Raw genomic sequence first — 16,131 nt, 5'->3', positions numbered from 1 at the left:
GGCTACATCTTTATATAAGGACAATTTACCACTATTACCCGTGATACTAGGGTTGGACTGGCCCACGGGGGAACAGGGGAAACCACCGGTGGGCCCTACTGCCTGGGGCCCCACCTCCTCTAGGAAATCAGGTTCCAGACTGTGCATTTGAATTATAGGTTATACATATATTACCTTATATTGCACAGGACTGTGGTATATTCTCTACAGTGCATTTCTGTTATTAATCTGGTACATTATTATGCATGCACTAGCAGTCCATTAATGGTTAGCCAAGACTCTGAAGTTTGGCCACACCCCTAAACATGGGTCCCTAAAAAAACATTCCCCAGGTGGGCCCTTTATGCCCCAGTCCGACACTGTGTGATACCACGTCCATATGGGTGGTTAGTATTATGCTTTTCCCATTTTGCTTTCCCTTTCTGGGTGTTTTTATGCCTTTCTGAAGCAGCTGGACCTAGACTAAAAGTTAGGCCAGTCTCTCCCACTGTCCCAGAGTGATAGAACACATGTTGTCAGTTTAGTGAAGGTCTCATCTCTACTCCTACTATTACTCTTTGATGCCTCATTGCTCCACCTCTATGCAGGACATTATTACAGAAAAAAAAAGCTGCCCTATGAAGCTTGGTATAAATGAAAGATTACGGGATGAAGCTGTATGTTGATTCTATGGAAATGTTCTTCCTACCAGGCCCACTACTTCTGACATTGTAAAGTACTTAGCGTTTGCTATAATGTGGCTATGACATATTTGCTGTGCCACAGACCTGACGGAGCCTGGGAGTGATAAACAGATTTATGGCGACAATATTAAAGTGCTACAAGCAATACATTAACGATCAGACTTCATCTTTCACAGACTATTAAATTAAAAACGCCTTTAATAGGTGCATCCTTCTCCGATAATAGACATAATACATGCATTCTCTCTGTATCCCCTTAGGATTTTCTGGTCACATCATTTATTAATATAATTCATGTTTTCGCTTGGTTCAAGTTCATAAAGAAAACATTTTAGTTATATGTGATGGTTCATTTTACGGAGTTTGATAAGAACGGATAAGTGAAAATGTAAATTGCATTGGCACTTTACTTAACCGTAGTTATTAATGAAAGCTGTGCGCTGGTAAAGGTCCTGGAGAAGCAGAATTCGATAAACAGATTTAATAAGCAGCAGAGGTAGAAGACATTCATAACTCAACTCTTCAATATTCTATGGCGGACAGGGATATTACTTTCTGGAAGGTCCTCCGCATAATTCAAAACTAGACCTTACAGAGCAATTGAGGTGAGCACACAACTGTGAGATGAATCAATGTCTACTATTAATGATAATGTATTTAAATGATGCTCCGCGAGGGTAATCTTATTACTTCAGGAATAGCTGTTATATTAGAAGAGGTAATGATTATTTACTAACAACATGTGCAGGATATGCTCACTGTCTGTAGGTGCAAATCATAGAATTTAGAGGAAAGGCAATAAATCATTCTAATAAATATAAAGCAAAAGATGAAACACGCATGCAATTTCCTCTGATATCTTTCAGGCTTGCTTAAGCATAAGACGTGACACCGTTACCGACTGTCTCTGGCATTGTGGCAATCAATTGTGTGACCATTTGAATCTTGCAAGATTTGGAGTGACATCATATTTTCCGGGACTGGAAATAATTAGAGAATGAAATAATCGGGAGGGGGGATTGCAAGTGAATAATCTCTTTTAATGCCGTTTTTATCTGATGCTAAATTTGAATGTAGGGTCTGATTCGGAGTTAGAAGCGGGCCATAGTTGCATCTTTTGCTGCAGTTACGTCTGCAACTTTATTCTAATGCTGCTACAAAGCCCTTCTCTGGTGCACATCCATGCATCTGAAACGTGCAAGGACTTAGACGCACACTGTCCATAGGCCCTGCAATACCTCTTGGTGTATCTTTAGATGCAATAACAGTCGCATCATCGCAACTTGCACCAGAGCTATGGCTACTGTGCGCCTGAATTTGATACATGCGCGGTACGGCTCAGACACGCGGGCAGATGAAACACAACCGACATCGCCGCTGCGTCAAACTCAGAATCAGGCCCTTAATAATTAAATGACCGATCTATGCAAATCAGTTATTTAAACTGTTCCACAACTGTCTTTGATGTATTCAACTTTAGGAACGGACATCTATAGTTGATGTTGTTTTACAGCTGTGAATTTTATTTTATTTTGGGGGGGGGGGGGGGGGGGGAGCTTGCGATGGCAGTGTTTTTTCCATTCCAATATTAACTAGACACCGACTGTCAAATGCTGTGGAGGTGATGGATACAGCTGTTAAAAATCTGTCCTGGCCGTGTGTCTTTATTGCAAACAAGCAAATCTGGATTCTTGTGCATGAGTGAATCATTGCAACAGTACTTCCGTGGAATGGTTTTGATGCAATAGTTACCATCGGCATTATATTGCAAGATTTGTTATCAGAAACCTGTCCACTATGCAATGACGGGCTTCCGATGTCCATCTCTAAGAACATCTAAGCATAACAGGCTTTATTACCACAAAATATAATGCCTGCACATTACACATCTCATTTACAGTTGGCCACAAACTACACATTTTGCAGACACACAAAAAAGCAATCAGTACGCGTGCAGCCATGCTCCTGTATGATCAGTTACACTTGCAGAAATTTAGGCAATGTGTGACTTGTTCTCTAGTGTACACAGTAGGTGCCTCCATCTATGCACTAGAGGGTGTCAGCCTTCTGTAAGGGGGCTGGTAATAATACTCTACTTTCACCAGAGAGGAATTTCAGGGTAACATGGAACAATGGGGGTCATTCCGAGTTGATCGCAGCCAGCAACTTTATGCTGCTGGTGCAATCAACTAATCCACGCCTACGGGGGAGTGTATTGTAGCTTAGCAGGGCTGCGATCGCTTGTGCAGCCCTGCTAAGCTAAAAAAAAGTTTCCAGCAACCTAGGAGTAAGGCTGGATCTACTTACTCTGTGCAACGGATCCAGAGACGTTCCTCCCGGCTTTGACGTCAGACATCCGCCCTCCGTTTGCCTGGATATGCCTGCGTTCGGACGACCACTCCCCGAAAACGGCATCCAACGGCGAGTATCCGCCCCGGACCGCCTCTCCGCTGTCAATCTTCCTGCGATCGGCGCTGAGTCTTCTTTTTTCGTTGTGAGCGTCGTTGCCCGGCGACTGTAGTCGCCTGGCAATGACACGCGTGCGCAATGCGTACGCCGTGCATGCACAGTTCCGACCCGTTCGCACCGCAGCAAAGAACTGCTGCGTGCGAACGGGTCGGAATGACTCCCAATGTGTTTTGACTTCACGGGTCTTACCTGAACATTTGAATCATGGGTTTCAGCGTTCCTTTCAGGGAAATGCTACAGCCCCATATAATGTAGGTAAAATGAGGTCCTGAGACTAGGGAAGGGGTAATGAGTCTGGGGCTCAAGCTCCAAGCAATGAATAATTTAATAATATGTACCTCAAGTTGTCAATTACCATTGCATTGATTAATGTAATGAATGAGTTTAAGATGGACAGCACTGACATGAAGAAGCCACTAACAGACCAAGTTATTACTTACAAGCGTTAGTGGATATAACAGATAAATGAGAAACACAGGAACCGATTGCCCTGTGCCCTCTCAGCCACTGCATGCCTGCCCTAGCACAGCTTTCCAACCTCATTCTCCCTCCTGCCACCTTTCCTCCCCATTTATACTAAAACTGCCCTCGTCTCACCAATCCTAAAGATCACATATCTTGGCACAGTCTCTCTTTCCAGCTCTATCGCCCTGCCTCTCTCTGCAGCTACCGCCCTGCCTCTTTCTCCTACCCCCCTGACTCTCTCTCCAGCTACCAACCTGCCTCTCTCTACTGCCCTGCCTCTCTTTCCAGCTACCACCCTGCCTCTCTCTCCAGCTACCACCCTGCCTCTCTCTCCAGCTACCAACCTGCCTCTCTATCTCCCTGCCCCTCTCTCCAGCTACCACCCTGCCTCTCTCTCCAGCTATCAACCTGCCTCTCTATCTCTCTGCCTCTCTCTCCAGCTACCACACTGCCCCTCTCTCCAGCTACCACCCTGCCTCTCTCTCCAGCTACCAACCTGCCTTTCTCTACCGCCCTGCCTCTCTTTCCAGTTACCACCCTGCCTCTCTCTCCAGCTACCACCCTGCCTCTCTATCTCCCTGGCCCTCTCTCCAGCTACCACCCTGCCTCTCTCTCCAGCTACCACCCTGCCTCTCTATCTCCCTGGCCCTCTCTCCAGCTACCACCCTGCCTCTCTCTCCAGCTACCACCCTGCCTCTCTCTCCAGCTGCCATCCTGCCTCTCTCTCCAGCTACCACTCTGCCTCTGTCTCCGGCTACCACCCTGTCTCTCTCTTCAGCTACCACCCTGCCTCTCTCTCCAGCTACCACCCTGCCTCTCTCTCCAGCTACCACCCTGCCTCTCTATCTCCCTGGCCCTCTCTCCAGCTACCACCCTGCCTCTCTCTCCAGCTACCACTCTGCCTCTGTCTCCGGCTACCACCCTGTCTCTCTCTTCAGCTACCATCCTGCCTCTCTCTCCAGCTGCCAACCTGACTTTCTATCATCCTGCCTCTCTCTGCAGCTACCGCCCTGCCTCTCTCTCCTACCCCGCTGCCTCTCTTCAGCTACCCCCTGGTTCTCTCTCCAGCTACCGCACTGCCTCTCTCTCCAGCTACCTCCCTCACTCTCTCTTCTCCTGTTACCACCCTGCCACTCCAGCTGCCAACCTGTCTCTCTCTACCTCCCTGCCTCTCTCTCCAGCTACCACCCTGCCTCTCTCTCCAGCTACCATCCTGACTCTCTCTCCAGCTACCAACCTGGCTCTCTCTCCAGCTGCCAACCTGGCTCTCTCTCCAGCTGCCAACCTGGCTCTCTCTACTCTCCTGGTTCTCTCTCCAGCTACTGCACCTCTCCACAGCTACCACCCTGACTCTCTCCCCTACAGCTACCGCCCTGCCACTCTAGCTGCCAACCTGCCTCCCTCTACCACCCTGCCTTTCTCTCCAGCTACCTCCCTGACTCTCTCTCCAGCTTCCAAGCTGACTCTCTCTACCTCCCTGCCATTCTCCAGCTACCGCCCCGCCTCTCTCTCCTCCTGCTACCGCCCTGCCACTCCAGCTGCCAACCTGCCTCTCTCTACCTCCCTGCTTCTCTCTCCAGCTAACGCCCTGTCTCTCTCTCCAGCTACTATCCTTGACTCTGTCTCTTAAGCTACCACCCTGACTCTCTCCAGCTGCCAACTTGCCTCTCTTCTCATCCTGCCTCTTTTTACAACTTCCACCCTGACTCTTTCCAACTGCCAACCAGCCGCTCTCTACCTTTCTGCCTCTCTCTCCAGCTACTGCCCTAACCCTCTCTCCTACCCCGCTGTTTGTCTTCTCAGCTAACGCCTGCCTCACTCTCAAGTTCTCTCCCTGGTTCTCTCTCCAACTACCGCACTGCCTCTCTCCAGCTACCGCACTGCCTTTCTCTCCAGCTACTGCACTGCCTCTCTCTCCAGCTACCACCCTGCCTCTCTCTCCAGCTACCACCCTGCCTCTCTCTCCAGCTACCACCCTGCCTCTCTCTCCAGCTACCATCCTGCCTCTCTCTCAAACTACCACCGTGCCTCTCTCTCCAGCTACCATCCTTCCTCTCTCTCAAGCTACTGCCCTGCTTCTATTTCCGGCTACCTCCCTATATAGCTCCTGTTTCCTGCCTCAACCGCCAATATAATTTTCTCTCTTTTCACTGCCTTCTCAACCCTCTTCAATCGGGCTTCCACCCTTAACTCTCTACCGAGTCTGCCCTCACAAAAATGATCACGGATCTATTTACATTAATGTCTTAAGGTTCACTTCTCCATAATTATCCCCCTGGTTCTTTCTGCTGCTTTCAACACCATTGCTCATGTGTTCCTCACCTAAATACCCTCATTCCAATGGCCTTTGTAACACGGCTCTTTTCTTGTTCACTTCCTCCATATCCAACTCCTCCTTCAGTGTCTCTATATCTTGTACATTATCATTTCCATGATCTGTTTAGGCTCCCACAGGGCTCTGTTCTCACCACTCAGCTTTTACCACTGTACAACTCTTCTCTATGTGAATGAATTTGCGCATTTGGCCTCAAGTGCTACTTCTACGCTGACCAAAGTCTATTCTCCCCAGACCTCTCCCATTCTCTATTTTTCCACATGGAAGTCCCAACACAAAAACATTCAACATCTCCTAAACAGATCTGGTCTTTCCCTCTCCCGGAGTCATCACAAAACCTCAAAATTCCCAGAAAGTGAATAGCACTATAATCTCGGAGGTGTCAAAGCTTGCTGCCCTGCTCCACTGACCTCCCTTCCCCCGCGTTACTGCTCACATCAAGTCTATTTTACAGTTCCATCATCTACAGCTTCACAATATGCACCTTTCAGACACGAAATGCACCCATCATCTCATCCACCTACTATCTTGCACTCTACTCACCCCACATATCCTTACTGTAAGTGAAAAATGCCATAGCCAGACTGATCTTCCTTTATCATTAGCTCCACTCTGCAAATGTACACTGGCTCGCCTCTATTATGGCTTCTTCTCAGGAACCAATTCCAATTGTTTTAACCTACAAGGTCCATAACACCACCCCTTTACACATCTCGCAAACCTCATCTTGAAATACTCTCCCTCACGCCCTCTCAGACATGCCTCGGACCTGCCCCGTACCTCCTCAGTGATAGCCACCAATAACTCCTGCCTACAAGACTTCTCCCTGTGATGCTCTCTGCTACTGGAACTGGCTCTCAGATCAGAGTGCCTTCACATCAGCTCGCACCATTCTCACTAGTAAACTCCCGGGATGTTGCGCCGCCACCCCAGACTTTAGCAGGTGGGGAGTAGGGGCAATCTTCTCTGCTACTCAGACTGGGAGTGTGGCGTTTGGCTGTGACATTACAGACAAGTGTCACACTCCCGGTGTGTCACTAAGGAGCAGCTTATGTAAGAGGCTGCCCACAGCTTCTACCTCATGTCATAAGCAGGTGCTCCGTGAGGGTGCACAGTGGAGGAATTAAAAACACTAAGGGCGGGATGTACTAATGGACATCACCGCCCAGCGCCATGATGTAATCGCATATGTACTTACATATGCGATTAGCATTGCGGACGACAACTCTTCCGATAAGAGCTGTCCTCCGCAATCCCCTATGGCTGCCTGACTTCCGGGATTCGGCCCCGGGAGTCAGTCTGCACATGTGCAGGGTGACGGGGGCAGGCGCGAGGCATGCTGGGAGGGATCAGATGGGATCCCTCACACAGCGCTGTGGAGACAAGTCAATACGCTTCTATGGGGTATCGCCAGCAAAAGCTGGCGAACCCCGCCGCGGCGCTGACATGCCACCCGGGGGTTAGTACATTAGGAAAATGCGGTAAACGGGAGTTTACCGCATTTTCCGTTTAGTACATCCCACCCTGAGTGACATAATATTCCTCAGCTTTCTAGGTTCCCCCTAATTATTGTCACCCTAGGAATACGCCTAATGGTAGTCCCAGCACTGGCTCTGTTTTGTCCTCTGTCTATAATTGCAGAACATTGTAGAGCCTTAATAATAATAATAATAATAATAATAATAATAAAAGCAACCATTGCTTTGTAACTGTCATTTTCCTAGCGCAGTTTACCATGCAAGTGAAAGCAAGCTATACGTAACAACACTTTTTCCTGCTAGTTTTCACATATGGTCCCATTATACTCTCACATAGGGCCTGATTCATTTTGTAAGTAAAGCAAAAAAGCAAGCAACTGGGCAAAACCATGTTGCACTGCGGGTGGGACTAATGTAACATGTGCAGAAAGATTTAGATCTGAATGGATTATAATGTTTTTATCCAGGGTAAATACTGGCTGCTTTTGCATGTAGCCAGAGGCGTAGCTAGGGTTTTTGGAGCCCAGGGCAAGATGGAAGATGGAAAATGGCGCCACCCCCCCCCCCCCCAAAAAAAAACAAAAAACCCCAAACAAACAGCAAAAGAAGCATGTGTGCGCGCCCCAAAAAAAAAGGGCGTGGTCACACACCAGAAGGGCGTGGCCACGTACCAGAAGGGGTGTGGCCACTGAAAATGGCCCACAGTGCCAGTTACATTGCCCCACAGTGCCAGATACATGCCCCACAGTGCCAGATACATTGCCCCACAGTGCCAGATACATTGCCCCACAGTGCCAGATACATTGCCCCACAGTGCCAGATACATGCCCCACTGTGCCAGATACATTGCCCCACTGTGCCAGATACATTGCCCCACTGTGCCAGATACATTGCCCCACTGTGCCAGATACATTGCCCCACTGTGCCAGATACATTGCCCCACTGTGCCAGATACATTGCCCCACAGTGCCAGTTACATTGCCCCACAGTGCCAGTTACATTGCCCCACTGTGCCAGATACATGCCCCACAGTGCCAGATACATGCCCCACAGTGCCAGATACATGCCCCACTGTTCCAGATACATGCCCCACAGTGCCAGATACATTGCCCCACAGTGCCAGATACATTGCCCCACAGTGCCAGATACATTGCCCCACAGTGCCAGATACATTGCCCCACAGTGCCAGATACATTGCCCCACAGTGCCAGATACATTGCCCCACAGTGCCAGATACATTGCCCCACTGTGCCAGATACATTGCCCCACTGTGCCAGATACATTGCCCCACTGTGCCAGATACATGCCCCACAGTGCCAGTTACATTGCCCCACAGTGCCAGATACATTGCCCCACAGTGCCAGATACATTTATTTATTTATTTATTAACAGTTTCTTATATAGCGCAGCATATTCCGTTGCGCTTTACAATTAGAACAACAGTAATAGAACAAAACTGGGTAAAAACAGACAGACAGAGGTAGGAAGGCCCTGCTCGCAAGCTTACAATCTATAGGGAAATGCCCCACAGTGCCAGATACATTGCCCCACAGTGCCAGATACATGCCCCACAGTGCCAGATACATTGCCCCACAGTGCCAGATACATTGCCCCACAGTGCCAGATACATGCCCCACAGTGCCAGATACATGCCCCACAGTGCCAGATACATTGCCCCACTGTGCCAGATACATTGCTCCACAGTGCCAGATACATGCCCCACAGTGCCAGTTACATGCCCCACAGTGCCAGTTACATGCCCCACTGTGCCAGATACATGCCCCACAGTGCCAGATACATGCCCCACTGTGCTCCCCCGAGTGCCAGATACATGCCCCACTGTGCTCCCCCGAGTCCCCCCCCCCCCCGGTCACTCACCGGCGCCTGTTGTGTATGTGAGGGGAGGAGAGCACAGCGCAGCGCCTCTCCTTCCCCTCACCGCTCCAGGTCTCCGGCGGCTGTGTGGCGCCGGTTCGCCAGCCAATCGGAGCTCGCGGACCGGCAGCCAATCAGGAGCCTGTCCGCAAGCTCTGATTGGCTAACGCCGGAGACCGGACACACGCAGCGCTGCTGGCAGCGCTGCTAGAGCTGGCGGCGGTGAGGGGAGGGAGAGACGCTGCGCTCTCCTCCCCTCACATTTCGGCGTCATGGGGGCGAGTGGGGCATGATGCCCTGGCCGCCGGCGGCGCCCCCCTCTCCTGGGCCTTCCAAGGCGCCCAGGGCACGTGCCCCACTCGCCCTACCCTTGTTACGCCTCTGCATGTAACCCACAAATGTTAGACAGATTAATTTTTACACTGCAATTTAGACTTCAGTTTGGACACCCCCCTCCCAAATCTAACTCTCTCTGCACATGTTAAATCAGCTCAGCAGCACGATTTGTCCCAGTTACTTGATAATTTGCTTTACTTGCAAGCATGATTAGGCCCATAGCGCAAAAGTGGGGGGATATTTATGGCTAAGAAAGAATGAACATATTTTTGCATTGCTGGAGAGAATATACACACAGGGAATTATCTCACGTACAGCTAAAATATAACACATTTCTGTAATAGAACATATAACAAACATTTCTAATATAAACAAGGAACCCACACAATACTGCCGTTCCCACAGACCTCTGTGGGAATGGTGATGTAGTCCAATTTACCAAGCTTCAAGTGCTTAGCCCTGATATCTAAAGTCATGCTCAAATGTTATCAGCTGCTGTAGCCTACAGCGTATAATTTCACCAGAGTGGGAGCTTCAGATCCCTCTCCGGCAGCCCAGACTGTTCATAGAAGGTAATAAGAAGTGATAAGTTACTGAGACAAAAAGCAACCGGTCTTAAATAAAACTCTAAGGGGAAGATGTACTAGGCTGTGATAAAAATTGAGAAGTGAGCCAGTGGAGATGTTGCCCATGGCAACCAATTAGAATTGATGTAACATTTATCATTTGCATACTATAAAAGTATACAGAGCAGCTGATTGGTTGCCAAGGGCAACTTCTCCACTGGCTCACCTCTCCACTTGTATCACTGCTTAGTGCATTACGGTTACCCCCTAATCCTCTTTGTGATCACCAGTTGCTAGTCTACAATGCCACACTGCAGAAATCTCTACTATATATAAAGAGAGGAGAACACCAATGCCATACAATTTACACAATGGGAATAATTATGAAAACCGGCACAAGAAAGGTGACGAAATAACAGTTTTTCTAAACATCACCTATTGCCTTTTTTCCTTTAATGCTTTAAAAATCAATGTTCTATCTTATTAAACTTTACCTGCGCTAATATATAAATGTATAGCTTATCGTTCGGTTTAATCACCGCTAGAGTTACGTACCATTCGCTTTCTCCATATTGAACTTCTTTCACTTCAGATTATCTACCAAACGTCATCCACAAACAGTAGCATGTGAGACCTAGAGAAAAGAGAATACAATATGTATTAAGATAACCAAACTGACTGATATGCTGACTTCATTGTTCTTAACATCTAAATTAGATGATCTAATGCACAATTATATTTGAGGAGAGCTACTAATTTGCCACTGGATTGTCCTAGTATGAGTCAACCAAACAAAGTGAAGGAGGGAGATGTCCAAAAGAAAATTGCTCCTCAGCAGCAAATGTGACTCTACTTATTTGAACAGAGGAGCAACGTGAATTTTAGCTTTCATTCCATTTGAGATGTTGTTACACTGTTGCTGACAAACAAGCTTAATTCCATAGTACCTAAACACCCCACCAGCACCACTGACAGACGCTTCTCGTGGTTTGACACCCTGTAAAAGTTGAAATCAATACACCGCTCAGTACGTTCTGAAGAGCTATTTAACACCATGTTACAGAATAAGCAAATGCATTCAAAATAAATTTGGATGGAGCTTTTGTTATGGGGGGCGACAGCCTCCTACAAGTCTGTTCTAACATGGAACACACTATGCTGCAAATTGCTCACCAGGTGGGTGCGTAATTGTATGGGGAAAAAAACATATATAAAAAATAAAACCACATTGGAGGAACAGATTGTTCTAGTTATAGTACACACGTTTGTGATGTTATTTCTGGTTTGTGCTACATTCGCCGAGCAGTTCAGCAGCCCCCTCTGCCTTCCAAGCCACAACGATTTCACTGAAATACAATCACCAATATATACTGCAGGTATAATTTAATATCCCAGTGACAGTCATTCCCTATCGGCTGATGATATTACAGATACAAATGCACAGTCTAGCTGATACTTCTCTCAGTCACATAATATACAGCCTTTATGAAGGAGAAGCCTGGCTGGCTGTGCAATTAGCATTGGGCGTTTAACATTTCAGGTGCACCTGTACTGCAAAACCCGCCATGGGATGTTTAGATGATAAATAAAACGGAAAGCCTGATGAGAGCTATGTACATACAGCCGTCTGGGCAAAGCCAGGCTCCACGGATAAACAGCAATCCAATAACAACACAAATGATAGATATACATGATTATTTATTAAATTTGCAGTAGTGCGTTGCGATATGAACAGACAAAGATCACCGAGAGAAAACTCGCCACCAAATATCACCTGCTGTATCCCAGTCTTATAACTAGATCATTAAAATATTAGCATATCTTACATAACGTTCACACATAAAAGGAATTTAACAAGACACTGCAGAAATGAGATGCAATTGCTATCCCCGCGAATTAACTAATACATAATCCAATCTGAAATGAGGCAAGGGGAAAGAAGAAGAGAAAAATGAAAGAAAATCAAAACCACATTAACAACTGCTCATTAACACCATGGCAAACGGAGTGTGCCGGAGGCTGTCGTTTTCTCCTGCATTGCAGTTGCTTTAGGAGAGAGGGAAGAAAAAAATAACAAATCCCCAATGGGAAATGGAGAAATCATATTTTGAAGAAAGTGATATTGCCATCTGACATTGAGCTTCTCCTACCTGCATGCCCAGGAAAGCACATGAGTGCTTGACGTTCCCCTCCCAGAAAAATCTGCTCTCATTGCAGGTCAATGGGGGGACTGTTTACAGCAGACAGCTATGTGTGTTCTCCCTATTACCATTTACCAGGCTCTGTCAGGTGACCAGTGACCTTCAGAGCAAAGCAAATAAAAGGATAAAAAAAAAAATGTTTTTGGAGAACATGGAATAAAGAATACAGCTATGGAAGCAGATTTTCACTTTGTGATTAAAGAGTGGTGGCAATGGGGGCTTTCCGCACTATGAAGGAATGTTAAATTGGCCCCGAAATTGGGGGCTATTCGTGTTTTTTTGTTTTTTTAATTACTTTTCTGGTAATTTTTTGTTTGTCTAATTCTGTTATGCCCCGTTTCTTTTTCTATTTTTGGGTGAAAACACATAGGTCGGGATGTAATAATGGTGTCATTCCGAGTTGTTTGCTAGTTGACGATTTTCGCTACGCTGCGAACAGGTGGAAAATGCGCATGCGCATGGTTCGCAGAGCGCATGCGCTTAGTTATTTTACTAAGAACTTAGTAGATTTACTCACGTCCGAACGAAGATTTTTCCACGCTGAAGTGTTCATAGTGTGATTGACAGGAAGTGGGTGTTTCTGGCGGAAACTGCCCGTTTTCTGGGAGTGTGCGGAAAAACGCAGGAGTGTCTGGAGAAATGGAGTGGTTGGCCGGACGCTGGGCGTGTGTGTGACGTCAAACTAGGAACGAAACGGCCTGAGCTGATCGCTATTTGTGAGTAGGTCTGGAGCTACTCAGAAACTGCTAAGAAATTTCTTTAGTTCGCTATTCTGCTATGCTAAGATTCACTCCCAGAGGGCGGCGGCTTAGCATGTGCAATGCTGCTAAAAGCAGCTAACGAGCGAACAACTCGGAGTCGGAATGAGGGCCAATGTCCGAGTTCAGCAGCCATGCCGGATGCCGGACGAACTCGGACATTTTTTTAAAGGGGCAATTATTTACAAAGCATGTTTAGCCTTGTCCATGAGTGCCCCTTTAAAAAAAAGTTCGGGTTCGGCCAGCATCCGGCACAGCCGTTGAACTCGGACATCATTACATCCCGGCCGTAGGATCTGAGATAACTTCCTAGACCTCTGTGTTTTTACAAAAGCAAAACAAAAACTGGATTGTAGGGGCCTGAGACACGCAAAACAAAATCCCAGATAACTGCTGGCATCGGGGACAATTGGGGCAGATATAAAATGTGCAGAGAGATTCAGGCTGGTTACACATTAGACGATATATTGGTCGACATATCGTTCCGACGCGTATTGGAATAATAAATCATCCAAATCACTCAGTGTGTACCCGCGTTGCGTGCTTAGATGTTCCAACCATGCTGATGACAGCATGGAGACGATTGCAGTCGCTATTGATATACTGCGTACGCTGTATTGTGTATGGCCATGCAATATATTGTCCCATCGGACCTCATGGCTGGGATACACATCGTCCTGATGCATTAGACTTGGGAGCGGCGTGTCCAAACTCAAATCTACATTGCTCTGCGTGAAAATAAAGCTGTCAAGTATCTATGGGCTACATGCAAAATCAGCCAGTATTTACCATGCATTGAAAATAATAAATGTATCCTGCTGCAAAGGTGGCTTTTTTTTCTTTTACTTTTATCTTAACGTAATCAGGCCCTCTATGAGTAAAGGAGAGATGATGTCTCATGTCTGCTTTAATAGCGCTATATAAATAAAATTATTATTATTATTATTATTATTATTAGCTTCATTCATTTTTTAAACAGCGCTTTAGCACGCCAAAAATAAAAAAATAAAAACGCTCTCCAATAGAAATATATAATATCTGGGCTGACTGTCACAGAGGGTTTTAAGCGCTCATTAGAAATTTGAGATGTAAAAATACAGTATTCCAGCTGCAATAAATATGGTATAAAATGAGGCATGAGGTTGGAAAAGCGCTGGTGTGAAAATACATGTTTGAAATGGGATCTGGTCTCAAGGTCGACAGGGTCTCTAGGTAAACATGTTCTAGGTCAACAGGTCAAAAGGTCGACATGAGTTTTTGACAAATGTGTTGTTTTTTTTTTTTCATTTTTTCTACCTTTTTCATACTTAACGATCCACGTGGACTACGATTGGGAATAGAAACCTGTGCCGAGCGCAGCGGTAGCGTAGCGAGGGGACACTGTGCACTAATTGGGGTTCCTGGTCACTGTACGGAGAAAACGACCCCAAAAACCCCCATAAAAAACTCATGTCGACCTTTTGACCTGTCGACCTAAAGACCCTGTTAACCTAGTAACTGTTGACCAATAGTAGTCGACTTAGTTACTGTCGACTTTGCATACCACACCCATTTCAATGTAAATGTGTATAGAAAATGCCTCTACAGACTTAAAATCAAAACTAAAGAGGTTTTGTAAAACCCCAGCAAAACAAGGATGGAAAGGGAAGTTTGGAATCTATACAAAAATAAAAAATAAAATAAAAAATTTGTCTTGTTTAACAATTAACAACAGACGCACAGAATTCTTCAGAAAGACTGCCGTGTATTTATAATAGTACATTGTACAGACATAGAAAAGTCACAAGAGACTGCACGCCTGGCTTAAAGTAACCTCTCAAAACATTAGTATGCCGAATATACTGTAGTGTTCAAGTTAATGTCTTCAAAAGTAATACAGAGCAGGCCTTGCTCGGCATTATGGCTGGGAGCTGCATTTTATCTTCAAAAAGGAAAACCATATGAAAAAGAGAAGTAGAATTCTATATCAAAATAAATAAATAAAAACAGTGTTCCTTTCAATCAATGCTTTTTAGCATAGTCTAAAAGTAGGCAAAGTCCATCTGCAGTGAGCCCAATTGTGCGGCAGCAGTCTCAGGGGAGCTAAAATGTGAAAATGCTAATTCTGTTTTGACACGGGTCAGAAATAATGGTCTCTAGCTTGCTAACAGACACTGCACTGCTGGTGTAGAAATAAGTGGGTGGGTCTATTCTAAAACGGTGTAAGCCGCGCAGTATGTCTGGAATTGGGACAAAATGTATAGATGTAGTTGTAAATGGATACATTGGATGGGATAGCCACCAGACCTTACAAATATATCCCAGACGGTATCCGATCTGAAGATCGACACTGTCTAGGTCGAGAATGTTTCGGTCGACCACTATAGGTCGACAGTCACTAGGTCGACAGGGTTTCTAGGTCGACATGTGCTAGGTCGACAGGTCTAAAGGTCGACATGAGTTTTGTTTTTCTCTTTTTTTGAACTTTTTCATACTTAACAATCCACGTGAACTACGATTGGAATGGTTATCTGTGCCGAGTGCAGCGAGGAACCTTGGCCGAAGCATGGCGAGCGAAGCGAGCCATGCAAGGGGACACGGTGCACTAATTGCGGTTCCCGGTCACTCTACGAAGAAAACTACACACAAAAAAACAACTAATGTCGACATTTTGACCTGTCCACCTAGCACGTCGACCTAGAAACCCTGTCGACCTTCCAACCCTGTCGACCTAGTGACTGACGAGCTATAGTGGTCGACCTAAACATTGTCGACCTAGACACTGTCGATCTAATGATCCACACCCATCCCAGACAGCTTACTCAGTGGGCGTGGCTGCTGTCAGACAGTAGTTACTGCTAGCATTCCCCTGAAGTGCTCACAGTGGGGGCCCAGAGGGACTATAGGATTGGAGCGCTGTAACATAGCGGGAAGAGTAGAAATATGTTATAGGAGAGAAGTGTTACCAATTCCTTCTAGGGTTTTC

The 16,131-nt window shown here is 46.3% G+C and overlaps 1 protein-coding gene across 5 annotated transcripts in view; it reads right to left on the bottom strand.

Annotated features, from left to right (window-relative positions):
• KANK4 (KN motif and ankyrin repeat domains 4) overlaps positions 1-16,131 on the bottom strand; it is a 290,111-nt gene that overhangs the window by 147,642 nt on the left and 126,338 nt on the right. For 4 of the 5 annotated variants that reach the window (XM_063939217.1, XM_063939219.1, XM_063939221.1 and 1 more), the window contains one exon: positions 10,763-10,841. In XM_063939217.1, coding sequence (XP_063795287.1) covers positions 10,763-10,778 — 16 coding nt within the window. In that variant the 5' untranslated portion in view covers positions 10,779-10,841. Of the gene's footprint in view, positions 1-10,762; positions 10,842-12,357; positions 12,461-16,131 lie in introns of those variants that run through there. The other variant, XM_063939218.1, reaches the window with a different exon arrangement.

This window comes from Pseudophryne corroboree, chromosome 9 (genome assembly GCF_028390025.1).
Source record: "Pseudophryne corroboree isolate aPseCor3 chromosome 9, aPseCor3.hap2, whole genome shotgun sequence".
Lineage (NCBI taxonomy): Eukaryota > Metazoa > Chordata > Amphibia > Anura > Myobatrachidae > Pseudophryne > Pseudophryne corroboree.
Note: the sequence above shows the minus strand (reverse complement) of the source record. Positions and strands in the feature narration are given on the sequence as shown.